This window comes from Anomalospiza imberbis, chromosome 5 (genome assembly GCF_031753505.1).
Source record: "Anomalospiza imberbis isolate Cuckoo-Finch-1a 21T00152 chromosome 5, ASM3175350v1, whole genome shotgun sequence".
Classification (NCBI taxonomy): Eukaryota; Metazoa; Chordata; class Aves; order Passeriformes; family Viduidae; genus Anomalospiza; species Anomalospiza imberbis.
Genome location: NC_089685.1, coordinates 8,991,470 through 9,013,796, shown reverse-complemented (window position 1 = coordinate 9,013,796; position 22,327 = coordinate 8,991,470). Strand labels below are relative to the sequence as shown.

Here is a 22,327-nt window from a genome sequence, read left to right as displayed (position 1 = left end):
ATTGATGAGATCAGGAACCTGTTTGAAGAGTAGCAAAATATCACTCTGAAAGGAAATCAATGAACTGTGAGGGTGCCAGAACATTGTTCCCAGAAAGAACCAGTCTTGAGCAAAGGACTTTGAATAATGGAGAATTTGCTTCTTGTCTTCAAATGCATTTATTCTAGTATTGTATTTATTCAACTATTCTCTAGTTACTTTTATTAAAATATGTCTAATTTCTTATCTGCTCATTGATATAAATTACATGAGTACTTAAATTTTATCATTTTGGAAAATGAGGTGGAAAAAAGGAATGAAAACCACCTGAAAACTATTGAAATATTAAAACTTTTGAAATAGTGGATTCTCTTGGCTTGTGAGTTGTTTTTGGGTTTTTTTTGGTTTTTGGTTTGTTTGTTGTTTGGTTTTTTTTTTTTTTTTCCCTTTCTTTAACACTTGTTAAATGTCCCAGTTTGAAAATGCTAAAGAAAGAAAGAGAGGTTCCTTCAAAGGTAATGCACTTAACATTTCTGAATGAAACTGAATGCAGCTCACTCACCTTATAGGGCTTCCTCTTTCTATCCCTTTTGTCTGTGGTCCTAATTTTGGGACCTTAGGACCTTTACACAATGTTGATAAAATCATGTCCCAACAGGATTTTGAAAAATCTTATATACTTGATCCAACTATTTTCTTTGGAAAATGCATGGTTCTAGCACTTAATTAAACCTATTGTTGAGCCATTCCACACTTTTCCAGGAATAGCTGGAGTATGTAGATATTCAAAGAATATCCTGGACTGTGAAGTCAGGAAGATTTGTACATTAACTGCAGTTTGTTTTTCTTTCCAAAATCATTAACATAGCAAAGCAGTGGAAAATAGACTGTACTTACTGAACCAGGTCTAGGATAAGGTACTTTTCTTTCATAGAGAGCCCAGTGGTATTCAGGTCCTTCTTTATGAGCATATGGTCCATTGAAAGCTGCTCGGACACTTGCCATGTGGTAAACACATATAGCATATCCTCTGAATATATTGCTAGGAAATAAAATTTAAAGACATTACTAAAGCAATATGGCACATTCTGTCCAGATAATAGTGGCATTACTATGTAATTAAAAACAAGTCACATTTCAACAGCAATCAGGGCGAAAACACTACTTATTCTTTCCTATATGCTTTTCTTCTAAATATTGCATCCAATGTTCTTTAAAAGTCTTTAATGTGTTTATAGTCATAACATTTCTCCAAGGAAGCTCTGTGTTGTTATGCCAAAATCTGATGCTAGTGTACACAAACTCTAAATTACTTGTTTAGAAACAGAGAAAGCAAAACAGACTGAACTTAGGACCTGTATGTCTTTGATTAGTGACTTAAATGGTTGACCATTTTTCTTCTTTAACATTTTTCCTACTGCTTTTTGTTTGGAAATATGGGAACCAACCAATGCTGACTAAAATAAACAGTCCTAAAATGAATACCTTTTATATTGAGTGGGAATTTTGGTTGATATTATTAGTTAGATTAGATCACTTTATGTAGAACAATCCAGGTAAAGATATCTATTTTATTTTTAAATTTTATTTTTAATTTTATTTTATTTTTTTACAGAAGAACAATTGTTTCTAGTTTTTTGTGGGGGTTTTTTGTTTGTTTTTGTTTGTTTCTTTGTTTTTTATTTTTGTTGTTTTGTTTTTTTTTTTTTTTTTAAAGAAGCATCAGTGCTCTCTATAAAGAAATTATTTCTGAAGACTGTGGAAGATGATCCCGAAAATTTCAGTTTGGTGCCCAATTTTCTCTATTGGCAACAAAATTCATTAGGAAATTCCAGGTATCTACAACCATAGAGGAGCAGATCTGCCTTTTGTTACTAAAAAAAAAAAATCATGAGAAAGTGGCAAAAGCATAGGTGTTCTTTTCTTGCATCCTAAACTAACAGTCAGATTTCCAAGCTGAGAGTACTGTGTGCTTGCACCTGAGCTAGGCTGCAGTGGAAAAGGAAAAGGAGGCCACCAGCACCATTGCAGCTGTTGCTTTAGGCTTCACTGAGAAGTTAGTAGGAATTTAAGCTCTTATCTACTTAACCCTGAATTACAGTGGATCTCTTAAAGGAAGACAGGTGGCTCTGAGATGCTGTTCTTACAAGCATGCAGATGTGCATGACATAGGAAATTGTCAAGCTGAGAAACAATTACTTTGTGATCTAGATATACTGAAACACAGAATGAGACTTCAAGCCCCTGAGTGTTATAGAGAAGATTTTACATTAACAAGGAAGCCCGCTGTGAATAGAATTGAGAATAAACTGTTTACTATATAGTTGCTAAGGGATATGTATCATCCAGCTTCTATCTCTTTAATAGACTGTTCAAACATTCCTCTATGGCTGCTATTATTTCTTCTAGTTGTTTACCTTGTTGTGTTGAAGAGGCCAAATATCACTGGATTTTTGTTATCACGAGTTTGCAGCAGAAACACATCCTCTGTAAATTTAAAAGCAATGTTATTGTTAAAAACCTACTCTTCTCAGCCCGCCAAATGAAAATTCATTGATTCTTAAAAGCACAATCACATTTTACTCATTTATTCAATTTAATTTTATGAAGATTTTAATCTTTAAAAACAATGCAGTACATAAAGGAGTAATTGGTGATAGTGAACTCCATATGTGTAGAACTTCAACACTAACCACCATTCCCTGATAATGAATACAAGTGAAATATTTGACAGTGAGATGTGTTAACATGAAGGTATATGTTTTTTTCCATGGTTTCTAGTTGTTTGCTGTCTAGGATATTTACCTAATTCATCAAAATGTGTATCAATTCCATTTCTCCCAGGTACAGAACAAACTAGTCTGGTTTTGAGGAAAGTGGTCCATTTATTGACGAGCACTCGCTGGCCTCCCATGTCATTCTGTGTAGAGAGAAACAAATGCCAGTGGTAATATGAATGAGTAAGTCTAGAAGCACAAACATCTCTGATGAATTAGCTGCTCATTATATCTTCTAATGTCAAAAGCATCCATTTTCAAACCACATGTCTATTACTAGAATTATTTCTCTGGAGTCAGTTTTCAAGTAGCATTGCACTGATCAAGTCCAGGTCTCATTAAGATCTGTGGTTTCATATGAATTTTTTAATTCTGTACCACATCCCTGAATAGTTTTAGCTATACAGCTGTTGTAAAGCTTTTTTTTATTGCTTATTTTTGCAAACTAGATATACTGAGTACATTACTGAAGTTTAACTTTGCTTTAAGAGCTCAGTGTGGGGTTAGCTCAATGTATCTGGAAACCGAAGTCCTGAATCTATCTATAGACCTGGTGTAGCTGGGCCAAGGCTAAGGCAATTATTTACATGGTTTTCTAACATTTTCAACAACTTTAAATAACACCTGCCTTGCAAAGGCTGTCTCACCTTTTTCTTGCTCTTGCAAGCATTGGGACTTTCAAGAAAAGGGAACATTTATTACTACTTGCTTTAGGATGCATCCTCAATCTGTGGCCTTATATTCAAGAACTGTGCAACTGGCTGTTGAAGGCTCTGCAACTGGCTTGCAAAACTCCTCTCACAAACAGAGATCTGTTTTCCTCAGAAAAGTAGAAATATGCAGAGTAGATGCCTCTGTGTTACAAAACCTGTTACAGCTCAGATGAAAATGCAAAAGCTGGGGAAAAAAAAGCCAGTTCTTGAATCACCAGCTAGCTAGTTTTTGTATTCACTAAATCAAATCTGACTTATGACATACAGCTGTGATGTTAATGGCCAGATAAGTTTTGGAGAAGTGGAAGAGAAAGGTCAGTGGATTTTGGTTTAACCCATGGCTAGAGATAAGACTTCCTGGTGGATATATTGCACAGTAGGGGGAACTATTAAAATAATCTATCCAGGCATACATTTAGAACATAAGCCAAAGAATTCCAGCTTGGATCTTGATGCAGGTTGGAATCCAGAAAACCAAGTGGCTTTGTGAACATTAATGTCTGAGGCTGCAATTTGGTACTTTGCATACATCAGATGTTTTTAAGTTATACCCAAGAAAGTTTAAGGCGCAGTATGCTGGTGAGCATACATGACAAATACCACTTACTGAAGTGACAGAAAAATAATTAATTTTATCTTGCTTTTTACTCAGTAGTTTTAGGAATCCTCTGAACTATCCCCTAAGCTGTATCCCCTACAGTTAGGAAGGGAATACAAACTTTTTTTGAAACAAAATCAGGTGTTAAGAAATATCCTTCTCTTTCTTTCCTTTAATCATGCTGATATAGTCCCAGTGGGAAAATGGGAGTGCTCCCCTCATCAGGCTTACAGTACTTGGTTATTAGCAGAGGAAGGCACCCAAAATTCATCAGCGTTTAGAGAGCACTAATATGGGCAGCTGGGAGTTCATATGTTAACAGTGCTCCTCTCCAGCAACTGCCCAAGATCTTACTGCTGTGTGTAGGGCCAGGGAGCCAAAAAGAGATGAGATCAACACACCAGGAGGATGGCCTGAGCAGGACATGGAGTATTGAACAGAGCAGTACAGGGAAGCAAAATCTTTCCTCGTGATCTTTCTGCTCCTGGTAAAACTTAAGTCTGTTTGTGATAATAATTTGCTGAAAATGATGTTGAATAATTTGCATCATTTGTTCTAGTTTCTTATCTTCACCATCAGAGAAAGGCTCTTACCGCACATACACGTCCCACTCTGGTATATATGGCATGAGTGCTTGTCTCAGCTTCCAAAGCTTTTTCAGTAAAGAAGAAATATACTTTGTTATCCTCGTGGTCTTCATTGTCAGGAATCATGTATGCGCCAACGAATTTTGGTTCTTTAAAAAAATCAGAAAGGAATTGAGTCCAGTTATTGAAATATTGCCTTATTTTTTCAAGCTGTAAAACCAGCTGATAGCAACCAAAAAATAAAACTAGAGGTAAGGGCTCTGTTAGTCAGAGAGCTATCTAAGGGCAATTGGGTGATAGAAATAGTAAAAAATAACTTTTTTGGTGAGTATCTATAGAACATGTGGAATAGATTAATATTGAAGTATATTTATACCTTCAACTGGCAAATTAATATTCCTTTGTATTTTTGCAAAAGACAGTTTTCCAGTCCCATTCTCTGTGTTTTACACACTTTAATTTGAGCTAGGCTAAAACCCAACGCTAATATTTGCATAGCAATCTCTGATGCCATGCAAACCAGAAATTGTCTAGCCATCTGGAACACCTCTGGTTTCAGCTCCTTCTCCTCCCACACCTTTCAGCAGGCGCTCATTGTCAGGTTCAGTGCGAAGATGGGCCGCGCGGTTCATGGAGCGAAACACAGCAGCATCCCTTCCCCAGTAGTCGCTGTAGAGACCAGTAAAAAGTTCACCACCTGCAGACCAGAGATTCAAATAAAAACCTAAAATGAAACAATTTGGTAAAACTATACATATTAATTTCATTGCATGTTATAGGAACTACATTATAAATATGGTATGTGCTAATTATTAGGCTGAGAGGTTTTCCAGGAATCCTACTGGAACAGTTCCATTTCACCTGGAATAATTACAGTTTGGGAATAACTTTATGTCTGTGTTCAGTGGACACAAAAAAAAGACACTATTTTTCTCTGGTCCAGCAAAAAATTTTTATCCTGGCATTGAAATATTTACCAGCACAAGGATAGACCCTGAGATTTCATCCATCCTCTACAACTGGTGATTAATAGTTCTTGAAAAATTTATGAAAACAGAAAATGGGTCTCATTTTCAAAGGATTTAGATAGTATTCACAAATGAAGCAATAATCAGAAAAAATTAGAAATAATACACTGAATGACAGACACTTTTAAAAAATAAGTATGTATATAGGTAGAATTTAATATGTTCAAAAATCAAGCCTATCTCTGACCCATCTTAAAATGTGATATTGGATATATTTTACCTTGGGAAAATGCCATCCATACATCTACCTTTCAGTTTTGCATGGACACTATTCCCCTTAACAGACCAAGCATTAACAATAATTTATTTAATATCTTTGTGGATTTGGATTATAAATTTTTAGTTCCAATTTAAGAAGCAGGCAGCTTCAGCAAGCAGTTGTCACTAGGTGGCATCCTTATGCTAAAAAATAACACAAAAGAACTTAAACTGCACAAGGGGAGGAAAATAAATTATTTCCAGTTGAAGGCTAATCTGAGTGGAGGCTTCAGTGACACAGCTTCCTGCACCCTAATCAAAATAAACATGACTGATACATCCAAATATCTTTTGTTGGCACTTATAAAAGATTATAGCAGAAAGCAAGATCTTTGTTTGCATGTCTCCCACAAAGTGTGAATTTTTTTTCGTTTAAGAGAGACACATTAATTGATTGGTGGCATAATTGTGAATGATTATTCCGAAAAGTTAATATTTTGGCAGCTGGGGATGCTTCCAACACCTCTGCTGAGCCAGAGCTGAGCATAGTTTTGCCTAAGGCTTGCTTCATCGTATACAGAATGGTTATTGCCCTGGAAAATACATGGTCAAGATTTAGTGTAAAATACTGGCAAGTGAAGTAAAAAGTAAGTATAAATTATAGCATCTGTAGAAGTGAAGGTTGCCCAAAACTAATAGAGAACTTTATTTTTCAAACAGCACGGAGCTGCCAAAACTGAATTTGCCAGTGCTTTTATAACTTTATTTGTTTCAAACAATCTTCACATCCCTAATTAATGAGTTACATTAGTCATATATCTCCCTTTGGGAATTCCACTGGAAAAATATATCAGACTGGTTGGTATTCTTTTTAGTTTAGGTGATGTGTAATGCAAAAACAGACGTTTTATCTTTTCAGAACTATAATGTATCATCAAAAATGCATCAATGTAGGGTAAATGATTCATCACATATTGCCAATGATCAGGATTGACATCTGTGAGTCCAGATGTGCTCAAGTTTGAATATGAAGTCTATTCCTTCTGTTTGACATAGGTCTATAATGTTGTTATAAATAACTAACCTGCTGGTATGGCATTCTACTGTATACTGAAGAAGTCATAACTGATTATACCTGTGAGATCCTGAGGGCAGAAAATGTTACTAAACTAAATATAAGTATCATGTGTGAGCAGACAGGTCACTTCACCTAAGAACAATGAGGCGGTACTGACAAATGTGACTGCCAAATATCTCAGCACAAAAGCATTCAACATAATTCTAAGATATTTTGTACTTTTGACACTAAGAGGATCTTCTCTTGTCGTTTTCAATAGTCTTTTGTATAAATGTAAGTTATAAATTTTGAACACTGCTAGGTTTTTACAGGTGCTGACCAATTTCAGATTTAGAGATAAACTAAGATTGTGGCTTGAAGAATTCTGGAAAGATTTCTACTTTTTTCTCCTCCCTTGAAAAACTACTATCACGTATCAATTCAATCCTGTTTTGTTTGCAGAGTTTCATACTGCTGCACATCACACTGATTAACCTCCACCTTCCACTGAAAATCAGCTGAGTAACTTCAGAGACCTTCACTACTCCTCCCCTCTTCCAGTCGTACCTCAGCTACACATTAAAATGCTAAAATTTAAGTTTTGTTAATCAGGTTAAGAGCCTGGTTAGTCATGTTCTAAAAAGAATAAAAAGTTAATTCTTTCCTTATTTAAGCAAACAGAAAACTCCCATGGACCTCAAAGACCAGTTTTAACTGATACACACATACTTTTTAGCTAGCATTTTTTCATCTTTTAGCTAGCATTTTTTCAAGCTAACAAATACATCAAAATTCAATGGTGATCATTTAAAAACTCCTTCATTTTGCCTTTTATTCAAGGCAAAAAATTAACAAATTAAAATACAAACTTTTTCTTCTAAACTCTTCAAAATTTCTAGGTGACAACCCTAAACCAAAACAGATTGAAGCATTTAAATTGAATTACTCATACAAAAGATTTCTATAAATAGTCTGCTACCACCTCAAAGGTGGTATGCTTTTTGTACCTGCATGAAATTGGAAGGTACAAATGCAAACACAAGCTATTATTCATCAGTAGTCTTTTTGTGTAAAATGGAAAATTTATTTTATGAATAAAGCATTAGAATGTAATGAGTAGAACACAAACTGCACCTTTCATGTATTTCTTTGACTGTCAGTCAGTTATTACTCATATGATGTCTAAAATCAGAAGACTAATTCACATTTTAGTAAAATGATACTTTTGGCAGTATGAAAATAGAAAATTTAAAAAAACCCTATTTTTTAACTAGTAAACTAGTACCTCTGTATATTTGTATTTTCTGTCTGTCACTCAAGTATTTTGTCTTTTGTTTTGAGAAAAAATATATTTTTGTCTAGACTAGAAGAAAAGACAAAAATACCTAACTTTTAAAACTGTAAAAGCAGAAAATACTTTTGGACTGGATGCTCTGGATATTAACCTATTCAGATGTACTTTAGGTTTTTGACCGCTTGCTTCTGATATATTGCAGGTAAGAATATGTGGACATAAACTAATTTTTCAGCTAGCGTGGTCTAAGTTAATCAGTGTACAAGATCTGGTATCAAAAATAGTTTTGGCTATTGAAAGCAGATGGGGAGTTCATTAGGAACAAAAGTCCAAAAGTTTTATATACTGTTGAGCTAAACATAAACATTTTATTCAGCCTGTCTGCCATCCAACTTCCATTCTGTTTCCTGATGCTGGCAATAAATTAATTGTTCATATATTGAGGAATTTATTACAAGCTACTTCACTAGTGGGTCAGATAACGTACAACAATGCTTATAACAGCATAGATATTTAATTTTAAAGCCAAGTCATGAACTGTTGTTTTCTTGGAGTGGGTATTTTAACTCTTGTATTGAAAGACATAAAGAGATGGGGAACAAGGGATTATCTTTCTTCCTAAATTAATCCAGCTAAATCTGGTCCTAAATGGTTATGGTGCAAATGATCTTTCAAGATCAAGATTTTAAAATCTTTTAAAACTTTATGAGAGGTATGTAAAGTTTTCTTGTTAGCCTACTCCTCACTATTAGTCAATGGCCATGCTGGTGTAGGTCCTGTGTTAATGTGAGGGGCAGAGGTGGGAGCAAGTTTTGAATACTTTCCTTAGGAGGAAGAAGGGGCTGGGGTGTGCTTTGCTAACAGGTTTGCATAAAATCTTCTCAAGGACATGCACATTGGCTGAACCTGCATCAGAGAGTGCCGACAGCTCTGGGGTGCAGCCTCCAAGATCATGCTGACTTCATATCTGGACCAGATTTCACTTTCTAAGAAAACTGAATTGCATGAAGATGAATTAAACCTCCAAGCATTGGAAGAAGGACTGGAAGAACAGTCGTGGAGGGTGCATGGTGTAGTATGCATTTCCTCTCATGGGGTAATGTCCATCATGAGCTGAACTCAGTGCTTGTCTGAATGAAGGAACATCTCTTCCTTCTCAGTGCATTTGGCATTAGTAGTCTTCTCATTCTCAAATGTCAATTAAAATATTATTATTCCTGTGTTTGCATCTAAGTCCTCCAACCTTTTCAACTGATTACCTGCAGAGACAAAGGACACACATCCTGGAGTCTAACGTGCAGCATTTATTCTGTGTACTGTGTGTCTCTGGGTAGTAGAAGTTGGTAGAATAAAATAAAATAAATGGTAATTCAGACTTCCTTAAGATATTCTTTCTAAGTGTTGGAAGTGTTTAACTCCAATAGTTAAAAATACGAAACAATAAATAAAACAATAAAATCTTGGAAGAATTTTTTTATGCTTTTAAAATATAATTCCATGATAACTTGAAATGATAGAATTTCCTAATGGATAGCTAGAAAAACAGCCTCTAAATACTTTGCAAGTTTTGATGAAGAGGTGAAAGTTAGTCTGTTTTTTGGTGTATCAGTGGTCTAACAAAAATTTTATTTTCTCCTGTCAATCTTGCTACATTACAGAATTTTTAGCTTTATCAGATATCTTTGTCAATGGACCTCCAAGACTCTAATCAGCCTTTACCAGGAAATGGTAAAGGAATTGTTTTCTCCTTCAGATAAAAATATGGGCATCCATTGGACCTCCCATAATTCAGGCAAACTCTTAAAGCTCAGTGGGACAATCTGGCTTCCATTTACACAAATAAAATTCGCATTGATCTCACAGTAGGAACAATCAGGTTAATTTATTTACTTAGTTCTGTCTGAGGAAAGGTTGAGAAGGACTTCAAGATTAGACCATGAGGTTTCAGGCCTACAGCAATTGCATGAGTTTTTGTTCCAAGGCTAAGCTGAGACCGGAATCTGTCAAAAACTGTAGAAACAATTTAGAAATATGGGTGAGGTAAAAGCATGACAATCTGTGCTTCATGGATTTTGAAGGGTCAGGCAACATACAGTGTGTTTTTCTAATTCTCCTATGAGTTCTTAACCCACTAAATCTTAAGAATTAGAGCTCTAATTTACTTTTTACTTTTACTTTTAATGAAATTGAAGGATATTTTGATAAATTGCTGCAGATTTAAAGATTTTTCATTACTGCTGCAGATTCTTCTTTTAATTAATTTGTCAATGTAAAGGAACAAATAAACCTAGCATGTAAAAATACAACTGTCACTCACGACCAGTATTTCATCACCACCATGGATGAGAAATACCATTGTAGTCAATCATCAGAGAATTTAGTTGCCTGATTTTATGACACAGAGACAAATGAAAATATCAAAAGGGCCCTAAAATCCTCTTTATTGTCCCTGAAAAATATAAAATTTATTTAATCTTTAGCTTCTTTTTCTAGCTCTGTCTTTTAATCTATATACCTTTTGAATGCTCAGTTTCTGTTTATGTTTTCTAAACACAGAAATCATTGTGCTACTCCCTAAGTCCATCTAGCTTTTACCATTTACCTGCTGTTCCAGGATATTTTTAGCCAATGTACAGTTAGTCAATAGTGCCAAGACTGTCTTTGCTTCATCTCACAAAATGTTTTAAGAAAACATTTTTGAAGAAAGCCCATATGGTTTGCTATATTGCAGCACAAAAGATCCCAGTCCTGTAGTGCTACACTTCCCAGCAAGGCCCAGAGGAGCCCTGTCTCAGCACAGCTTCCTGGCAAGGCAGGACTTAGATTGAAATCTATTTTTATATCTTTTGAGTATGAGATCTACTCTTCTAACACAGAATCACCAGCTTGCGGCAGTTTTGTTAGAAGGCAGCATTGAAATGAAAAAAAATTCATCTCAAAAATGGTAATTTATATAATCAATAAAGCTTAATATAAAAAGATAAAACAAATTCACATTTTTACAAGGTGCTTGTTGCTCAGATTCATCTCAGTAGATGAAAACAAAAGTGGTGTAAATTACTAAACCAGTCATGCTTCTTTGCTTTTAAGGAAAGCAGGAAATTATTATTTCCATAATTACAAAACAATCAATTACCTTCAGGATGGCACATGCCATTCAACATTCCACTTCAGTGAGACACCCTTGCTGTGGTTAATGCTGCCTGGAATGTAATATTAATGTGGGCAGCACCACGAGGATTAATTCTGACATGTGGAAGATTGCAATGGAAGGCTGACAACACTTTGGTGCGCTGAAGAAAGAGACTCAGAATGACAGATTGACAGGACTGTGAAGCTTGTGACATAAAGATCATTACCAATTAAGATGGAGGTGAAGGAAGAACTGGGGTCAAAAGGGCACCTGCCTCGTCCTCTCTCAAATTTGCGCGATTCCAGTTGAAACAGATGATCCTTAAAAAAAAAAAAAAAAAAAAAGACAGAGAACACCGTAAACCCTAAAGGCAAAGAAACACAGCCCTTAGAGACAAGCTTTAACTTCATTATACCTTTGCAGAGGATTGACTTCATTAGGGAGAAAACACAACTATTGTTGCTCACTGATGTACTAGTAAAAATTCTCTGGGTTTCTCCAAATCACCCTTGTGTGTGCACTGCCCGAAAAGAATCAGAAAAATATGCACTAAAATTGCACTTTTTTCATTTCTGTGGGAGTAGGGAGGAAAGATTCCTCTATCTTTTCTCCAAATTTTCTAAACATTAAATAGATATCTCACAATGGAATGTGTTTTCCCCCTTTAAACATTTTTTTTCCCAGTAGTTGTTAAATATATCAGACTGTGTTATCTTCTCTTCATGGCTTGGAGATGTTTATATATCTTCTACCAAGAAGTATGTTTAGGAACAAATCCCCAGTTATGGTTTTCAGAGCAGATGTGATTTCTTCAGTGGATTTAACAGAATATCAGTATAAAAATATTGGCAACTTGGTTTAAATTGTCTGTATAAGGCTGTAAAGACTGAGAAAGAATTTACAATTTAAATTTTCATTTGAAATGGTGCATTTGTCTCAGCTTTCACAGAAAAGCCCATTAATGTCTGATTAAAATATCAAGTGAGAACACAATATTTTTAATTTAGATATTAACAGAACAGCATGCCACAAAACACAGAGAAGGGGGAGAATAAAAGGACAGATATTTAGAAAGCTATGAAAGCTTGATAAAAATATGCCACACAGCTATCAAGTGTGTGACAAGCAAATATTTTGATAATTTAGTAGTTCCAGTTCTGTGTAAAGTCTTACTCAAAAGTCCACGGAAATGCAGATTATGTCAATATATTGGATAAATGTAACCTACCTGTTCATTAAACTAAATCTCAGGTTCATGTTCCTAATATATGAAGCAAATATTTTGTGAGGCATAAAGTTACATGCAACAGGAAACCAAATCCCCAAGAATTTTGAGAAATACTTGCCTCAGTCTCTCCCTTACAGAATACATTATCAAAAATGTCCAAGGACTTTTTAGTCATAAAAATCAAGTTCTATTAGACTGGACTTTTCACATATTTATTAGACTAACTCATTATTAGCACAGAAAAAAATCTTCATAATCTACAACATACAAAATTCTCAAGCAAGTGCAATTGCCCCAGAAACTAAATGAATATTCTCTTCAGGTGGCTTCATGACAGTTATGCAGTCCTGCAAAAAAATAAAAAACCCAGCTTAAAAAGACAAGGACCAAAGAAGCAGAAGGTGGAAAACTGGAAAGATAATAATAATAATAATAATAGTAATAAAATAATAATTTTAAAAGAAAGAAAAAATATATATGGAAAGTGAAAAGTTGTAGAGCTCCTAGTGCCCACTAATTGTTAAACAATTGAATCTTTATGTGCTTTTAATTTAAAACAGTCAATGTTGAATTTGTCATAAACCCCTTGACTTCAAAGCATTATTCACATCTAAATCCCCTGATCAGACAAGCTGATGTACCTGTCTTCCATTCTTAACTGTCTAAATCATACATGTCATTTTGCTGCAACTTCTGGTCAAAAAGAACTATTCCCAGTAGTTAGTAGTTCTATAAAAAATGAGATGCTACTCAGAATGTGGTTCTGCAAAAAGAGGACATTGTTTCATGTGTACTTGCAGTGAAAATTTCATAAAATTAAAAAATAAAATAAAATAAAATAAAATAAAATAAAATAAAACTAATAAGGAAAAAGTCATACAAATTTTAGGTAATGGACCTAAAACTCACAAGGTAACAAAGCATTTATAACCTCATCTCTCCAGAAGCTTCCTTGTTGGCCTAACCCTGGTATATTAGTGCCTGGTTGTTAAAGCTGATGTAGCAGAAAATAACTGTCTTGGGTAGAGACTGATGGTGCAGAAATATTGTTTTATGCTGTATCAGCAACAATTTCACATCAGTAGTAACTATTCCCCCTCTGCTGATGGGTAAATGTCAAACAATGAAGAAATATTTCCCTGTGTGTGGAAATCTCAGTCCCATTCCATACTTTTCAAACACCACATACCATGTATTTTTCAAAACTAAATACTGAAACATTTTGAGTCAACAATGGATAAAAAAAGAGTGAGGTGAACTCAGGAAGGAAAAGAAAAACTTTCTGAAATAATGAAAAAGTACTTGGGAATCGTAATGGCATAAAATTTGATGTAAAGGAAATATTTCTAAAAACCGTCTGAAATTATGTATTCTCTGGTTGGGTATTCAAAATAAAGTTACTCATGAAAGAGTTTCTCCTCCAGGACCTCAACTGAACTATTTGTCAGTGAATTGGTTCAATAAAGATTTAGAAGTAAGTGGAGAGACAAACCAAGAGTTAAAAATTGATGGATTATTCTGCTCTTCATGCTTTATAGTTTGTGGTTCTCGGTCTGTCCTACGTAGGGAATAGAGACTGAAAGCTTTCCTGCTGTTGGAGGAGACATGATCCCACCAGGATCATAAAACACACTTCATATTTCGGTCTTGCCCTGTTAAAATGCCACTGGTACTCACAGCAGGGAGATGTGGCCAGTAGAGGAGTCTTCTGGATGATGTGGGAGAACTTTTCATCGCTGCACACAAAATTGTACCAGCGCCATGAAAAAGCTACTAATGTAGTTAACCATTTCCCTGAGAACCACAATTAAATCAATGGTAAACACAAACCCATCTCTTTTCACATTCATAACATGAATGTGTTTAATACAGCTGACTACATGACTGTGGAATGAAAATGCTAAACAATATGCATAGTATCCTTTCATTGTCTGGAATTTATGAATAAGGATTGTAGCCTAAATATATAATCTAGTGTTAACACTGGGAATAGACAAAAAAATTGGATTTCAGTGCATTTTGTTGGAATTTTTAAGAGGAGGTCACTAGTTTTGATATAAAGCAGGATGTGTATCTCATAAATGCTTGCAGACACATGTAACTGTCTGAAAAGTTGTTGAAAATGTAAGCAATGACTCCTCCAAGAGAGATTTTCCACCTTCAGCTTTTAGGACAGCATGCCAAATATTCCATGGTTGCAATAAGTTATTCCTATCACTGGGGCAAGTAACTGAAGTTCAGGTGTAAGATGTGTCAGCTTCCATGGGATGCCAGTTTAAATGAAATAAGCATTGCACATTAATAATCAGCTTTGAAGGCTAATTCCATAATTCTAACCCTCCTTGCAGTTTTTGACATTGAAATCCCTTGAGAAATATCAGAGTAAAACTGACAGTTTCCTCACAGATTACACAGCCCATCAATTCAACATCATAATTTATTTTATGGGCATTTTTCAGTGGTTAGGGTAAAAACTATGCAAGAGCACATATGGAGGGCTGGGAGTGGAATTACGTGTTTCTACATGTAGCTTGGGAAAAGAAATGGAGTTCTGGGTTTGATTTATGATACCAGTGACTCGGGAAACATAGTACACTTTCAACTATTATTAAAATAATAATGTTCTTTCAAAGAAATAGAAGATATTTTCAAAGCATTCGACATTTTGCCATTAACTTGATATGAATTGATAATTTTAGACAATGAAGGTTAAAATAATGTAGGCTATAAACAATAGTGAAAGGAAAGGTCAATCAGAGGCATTAAATTTTAAAGACTGAATTTAACTTTTGTTGCAGAAAATCGCTTTCACTAATGCCAAGTGCTGCTTTGCTCCAGGTCAAGACAACACTTATGCATGTGATTAATTTAAAACATATGTTTACTTCCATTCCTGTTCAGCAAAGTACCTAAGCCTATTCTGAACATTAATACAATAGCTGTATCTTTTCACTAAACCAGGGACTTAAAGATACAGAGGTTTTAGTTGTGTTTTCCTAGGATATTATTTTTATGAGAGAAAAATAATTTGATTTTCTGTGAGAATTTGTGGTGTTTTGGTTATTTCACTTTAAATTTTATTATTTTCCACACAACAAAAAAAGTAAAGCATATCATACTGGCATTTTTAAAGGAGATTGAAAGCATTTAGTAATCTTTAATTACACCCTTAACTGTGTATGCGTTTGTTGCAACAGTACTGACATGGTCTGTTCTCAAGGAGACTTGTGAATTTTTGTGGTTGGTAGGGTTTTTTGGGGTTTTTTTTCTGGTGTTTGGTATGTTTTGATATGTTTTTTGCATTTTTTCCCCCTAACAATTTCATATTGTTTACCTTGATGGATATAAAATCATATTTAGAGTCTAGTGGGGAAAATCTGTGCAGATTTTTTAAAGTATATTTTTAAACACTAGCTATACTATTCACTGCTCCAAAGCACTGGACAAAATTCTTTCTCAGCTTTAATGATCTCATAGTTCTTCAACTTAGAGTAAGAATGATATTACATGCAAGAGCTGTTTGTTGCATTCCATTTCTAGAGGTCATGTAATTTATACTTTTTTGAGTAGAACTAGAAAAAGGAGGGTTCATATGTAAAGTGAATTGAAAGGGAAAAGATAAAATAGAGATGCTCTGCTTGTGCAAATCTATGAGAAGTGTTCTTTTAAAATTCTTACTAAAGCCACATAGTGCTAGTGTCATATATGTTGCACTCTTCTTTTATATTCAAGTAATTCTTAAACCATCAAAAATGGGGGTGTACATTGCACTTCACTTTTTGTCATGATCAAAAAATTTCTATGCATTCTCTCAGTCTTCAATCACTCACATGAGAACAAAATCCAGTTACACCAGTGAAATGCTTTACAAACCTCATCTTGATTTCCATTCTCTTTTGTACTATAACGGTTCTAGTATCAATTCACATATAAATTTACTTTTTCTGCAAATATTCTTTTGTTTTTCATATTCTCAAAACAGTATTTTTCTTTTCTCTTTCTTTTATACTTATCCTTACATTTTTATTTCAACATAGAAAGACACACTGAATACACTGTGCAGAGGCTTCTTTTAGGAAGGATGAACCTTGACTTTCCCATAAAAAAAAAGCTGAAAGATCACAGAACATGTCTGTAAATCAGCAGAAAATATAATTCAAATATAAGTCTCCAAAGTGAACATTCAACTTCATGACCTGCCTTAATCTGTACACTTGCCTCATCAAGTAGGCACGTGGTAAAAGAGATCTACAGGAAAATAGTTTGTCCTTGTATAAGAGCAGAAAACAACTTACTGGGTCAGGCCTGAAAAGGTGTCTCACATTATTTAGCCCTTTGTATTTGCTAAGAAAAATGCGCATTAGCATTAACTGATAAATATAGTCCCAAAGATTAGCTAGGTGTCTAATCGCTACAAAGCCAATTAATTCATTGAAAAATTAAAAATCTCAACCCAGCGGAATCTAATTGAGTTTATATAAAGGAACCTGTGCTCCAAATACTTACAATAATATGGATAAATTCCTATTGCAACACATTGCCCTATTTAAGTCACCATAAAACAGGCATGCAGGTATATAGGTGAGCAAGACAAGGATGTTCCAACAGGGAAAGAACTTTTCATGTAATATCTTCTTTAAATAATCCAAACATTAATTTTCAAAAGGATCTAAGCACTGGCAAAAAAAAAAATCTCTTCTTGTTGTCAGAGGATTGCTAACTTTTAAAATTATACCTTCAGCATTCACTCAACTTTATTTTCCAAACCAAATGGGGTTACAATATTAGGAATAGAGTCCTCAGAAACTGTCTGCAATAGTCAGGTCTCTGCTATTTGACATAATTAAGATTATTTGGGAGGTAGTATTTCTTTTGAGGATCTGTTTTCAATCCTCTTTACTATCCACTGACATACTGAAAAGATCAATCGCCCTATGGGATGAGAGTGCATAAAATATTATAAACATTAAATCCTTCCTAAAAATTCAGATGCATTTTTCAGGTCTGTGCACTTTATTCCACAGTTAAATGATTAAGGCACATTGGGCTCCAGTCTGAAAATGTGTTTAAAATCTGGAGCTATGTCAGACTGCTGTCTGAGTTTGCAAAAGGATTAGCAATTTGTGACTTTCGTCAGAATATCTGGCCTAAAGTGACAGAAATAATATATTTTCCTGACTTAATGAATGTGAAAAAAAATCTGGCAAAAGAAAAAAAAAAATAAAAACAAACAAAACAAAACAGATCTCACCACACTGCACACAGAAATCAGAGGTATTTATCCTTAGCAGCGCACAGTATTTCAGCAGCAGTGATTGCATTGATCAGAATTTTACAAGGGACACCTTTGTGTGACCTTGAACTGGTTGCATAAACTCATTAGGGGTCTTATGACAAAGAATAGAGCCATTAGAAATGTTGATTATGTTGCACTAATGTGATAGTTAATATATATGAAAGTTCCATGGACCACACAAGGCTCTCAAAAATTAAAATATATGAGTGGCTGTATATGGTGATATAGTCTTATAACCAAGCAAAAGAAAAAGTACAGATAGTCCACAAATACTGTACAAAAGTGAAGGGATTTCTGTGGGGAAATACAGAATCTACACAGAGCCCCACTAACCAAGGCTTTTCCTCTTCCATGGTTTTGACAGGCTAAACTTGGGCTGAGATTGTGAGGATCATATCAGAGCAAATACCAAATAAAACCCTCTCTTATGACCTAATCTAATGATTGCTATCATAACAACTGGGGACAAAGGTCGTGAAGAAATAAAAAAGGAAGGATGCAGCTCTAAAGTTTGAGCTTTTATCTAGGCTTTGGTGATGAAAGGAGGAAGAGAAGCTTTGAGCATGAAAAGAACGGCTACGTTAAACTGGGAATGGGTTTCAGAAGGACTCATGTGGGAGGAGGTCTTAGAAGAGATCTACCGGGATTACCATGGGAAACTACTGTGGTGTAGGGGCATGGTAATAGGATTCCCGCCATTCCCTATGTCCATCATTTGGTGTACCCTCCCCAGTTAATGTCAGTTAAGCAATGGTACCAACCCAGGTTCTGGAAAGTTCTTTGTTCTAAGTTCTGTTATTGGTTCCCTCCTTGTAACCACTCCTTCCCTTATCTCCCATTGGTTCGTACTATCCCTATCCCTCCCACAAGATCTTACCCCATTGGAGGTATGTACCCTGACCCCACCTCCTTTCTCTCGGATATAACCCCTATCCCCTCCTTCGGGGGGGTCTCCGAGGGCTCTGGTCACCCAGACCTCGGAGTCCAGGCACTCAGGGTAGCTCCCCTCTCAAGAGGTTGTCTCCCTTTGCTCCTTTTACCTTTTCCTGCCTTTTCCTGCCTTGAATAAACCTCTGAGAACTGCAGCGCTCCGTGTGCCGACCCGTCTATTTGGTGGATTCGAGCTTTAGTCATCTGGGGCTCCTGCAGACCTGCGACCGGCGGGCTCCCCCACGGGACCTAGGTCTGGGACGCCACAGACTCACATGCCCTGTTCTCCATGGAGTGGAGCCTTAGACAGCCAGAAACCCTTTTGCAGAGCTTCAGCTGGGCATGTCTAAATTAGCCATTCTGGAAAAAAGGGCAGAGGAGTGGATCCATTCGCTCGCGATGACACAGATTAACTGCTAGCAACACTTTTTTTTACTTTCTATATAGATATCAGTCAAATAAGAAAAAATATCAGTCATATATCATAGACGGATTATAAAATATCTAGCGTTCATCTCATAATGTAAAAATATTAATGAAACAATTTTTTCCTTGATTTAATTATGATAACACCTTATTGATTAGTAAGTCTATTTTTCAAACAATGATATAGACTTCACTAGGTGCTGTCACTTAGAAAAATACTTTCTTTCATAAATAAATGTGGCAGAATCTAAAAATCATTATAATGAGAGCTGGAATATTTCAGTTACCCCCATCAAATTACCACACAGGTGGAGGATTTCTTTCTCTATGGGATAACGCTATTATTCCTCTGTATGGATTCATTCTCCCTGGACCATCTGTGTTTAATCTTGCAAAAGGGCAGGTCTAATATGATGGAAAATTCGTTTCATATGGCTGATCAATTCACATACTCTACCAATCTCCCAAATTGAACTTACACTTCACGTATGGCCATATTTAGACAATATTCAAAAGTAATGAATGTCATTCACCTCATTTTATAGATGGAGAGCACTTTCAAAAAACCTGTTGTCTGTTATAAATGTAAGAATGACTGCTAAGAGCAACTGGGCTGTTACAGAAAACTTGACTTTCTCCAGAGCATTTCACTAAGTACATAGCTATTTGATAAACAATGTGCATTGTAGAATTGTTAAGAAATGCAAACAGTTGACATATATCAAAGCACAGTTCTTATGAGGTATCATCGATGAATCCTCTTTAACTGAAGGTTTCCCTAAATTTTATTTTTGCTAGAAAGATGATTTTTTAATTTAGCAGTGATTTAAACAATCACATTATTTCTTTCCTAGTAAAGTTTACAAAAGCACTGAGGAGGATAAAACAAGAAAGAGAAAAGGTTAATGAGAGCTCAGGTTATGGAATGCTTGGAATATTGAGTTAAAGGTCAGAAGCTTGCTAAGTAGATTTTAATACAACCATATCCAAAGTGTTGCATCTTGGAATAGGGAACAGAGTTTGTGTCTGAAGTACATCAGAACACCTTAGAAGATGGACGTTCAGATCCTTCTAAGACTGCTTTCATGCATTAGACTCAGCTGCCTCATTTAGGATCCTGGGTATCCCAGATGCCTTGTTAAAGCTGACACTGACAGGCAACACCAGAAATCTCTTCATTTACCTTGTTATACAAGACTGATAATTAGGTGCCTCAGCAAAGTGTGTAACCTGGGATAACTTTGTGCTCAAGTGAAGAACTTTGGGTCAAGTGCAAACTGCTAAAGAGATTTCTTATTGAGATACCATGCCAAGAAGTCAGCATTTGAGTCTATGAAAGAGGGATCTCAAGTAGAGGTAGGGCAGTCACCTTGCCTGTACACACACCGTGGAATAGCATGTGTGATTCTAGTGTCTGCACTTCCAGAAGATGTGAAAATACTGCAGAGAGTTCACAGGAAGGACACAAATAAGATTGAGGAGTCCTGGTGATAGGAGGTTTAAGGAGCTATATTTATTCAGTTTATCAAAAAAAGTGAAGAGGTGGCTTGATCTTTGTGTGTAAGTACTTACATGAGGAAAAGATGTGGAAAAGATAGTGGGAGACTTTTCAACTTTGCTATCAAAGGCATATCAAGGTTAAATGACAGGAAGCTGAAGTTAGAAAAAATTGACCTTGAACAAGTGGCTATTTCCTAACACTAAAAGTAGTTAAATATTAGAACAGCTAATATTTAGGTCAGAGAAATAGTGGTGTTACCCCTTTTCCCCTTTTGCAGCACAGCAACTTTGTTGTTTGCTGTAAGCATACATGCTGTCTTCACCTAATTAATTTTCTGTCTGAGTTAGGTACTGTTTTAACCTCTCTTGAAATGTATGCATATTCAACTTCCAGAACATGAAATGCTTTAACCTAAATGAAGTGTGAGGTGTATGGATGTTTTGGTGCAATTTGGCAGTCTGAGGTGTGGGCATGCAGACCAGAGGATGTAAATGAACCCCTCTGGTAAAAGATTTTATGACATGTGTTGCCCACTTGGCAGAACTTCATACCTATTTAGTGGATGGTGCTACAAATGGTGGCTTTTCACCCATGCAGAAGGACACTGTGTCTCTAAGCAAATATTTTCAGGGCAAGAATTTGTCACACATTCTATCTAATGAAGAACTGAACAAAACCCACTTCTATTTGGTCAGTGAAACCAGATGTTCCTCATCCTTAATCCTCTGAAAACAGTGTGGAGATGAGGTAATAGGAACAAGCATGGAGAGGGATCAACTTGGCAGGTCATTGCTTGTTTTGATTATAAAAATACGTCAGAAACAACTTTATTATTGTAAAATAATAGAAATATGTCTACAGTTTTGCTCCTCAACAATGCTGGAAGAATCATGATATTACCACATGCTGGTCAAGAGCAGATGATTTATGTCATGTCAAAGGTAAGCTGAGACATGACTGGCATATTCTCTCACGACTTGCATGTGAACTCTAGTTTGTTAAAGCAAGAGCTGAGGAGCTTATGTTGCCCACATTTGTTTGGTGTAGAGGGGTAAGCAGAAATCTTATTGCACAATTAAACCTTGTCTTGGCTTTGCATTGAATTGCAGAACGTATAGAAAAAGAAGTGTCCTTCCCCACACTCAATAAAATATTAAAGGCAACATAGATTAGAAAGAAAAAGTAACAACTTGACTGAACTGTCTTCCAAGCAAAAAAATACACCTGCTGCTTACAAAATGCAAGTTCTCTCTAACAGGACTAAGGACTCAGAATTTAGAGCTGGTCTTCCCTGATAAGCAGAATCACAATTGGCAAATTGAGGAGCAAATAATATAATAAGGAATACATCAGATTAGGAACACCTAGAGGAGAATCCCAAAAACCACCAGTGCATTTTGTGGAAAGGGTGGCTTAATCCATCAGCCTTCTGAAGTGGAGAAATACAGCTGGAGGCAGTTTACTGAGTTAAATGAGGCACTGAAATGGCACCCTGCCAGCTCCATGTACATATTAAAAATTTACAGTGTGTTATGCAGGAAAAATTCTTCATGCATAGTTCTTTCTCATAAATTTAATTCCC

At 35.6% G+C, this 22,327-nt stretch overlaps 1 protein-coding gene across 2 annotated transcripts in view; it reads right to left on the bottom strand.

The window, feature by feature from the left end:
* The window catches only part of SEMA3E (semaphorin 3E), a 131,176-nt gene that overhangs the window by 21,727 nt on the left and 87,122 nt on the right, over positions 1–22,327 (bottom strand). For both annotated transcript variants that reach the window (XM_068189557.1, XM_068189558.1), the window contains exons 6-11: positions 11,591–11,684; positions 5,232–5,351; positions 4,661–4,803; positions 2,785–2,899; positions 2,397–2,466; positions 877–1,021 (exon numbers count right to left, since the gene is read on the bottom strand). In XM_068189557.1, the coding sequence (XP_068045658.1) occupies positions 877–1,021; positions 2,397–2,466; positions 2,785–2,899; positions 4,661–4,803; positions 5,232–5,351; positions 11,591–11,684 (687 nt within the window). The remainder of the gene's footprint in view (positions 1–876; positions 1,022–2,396; positions 2,467–2,784; positions 2,900–4,660; positions 4,804–5,231; positions 5,352–11,590; positions 11,685–22,327) is intronic.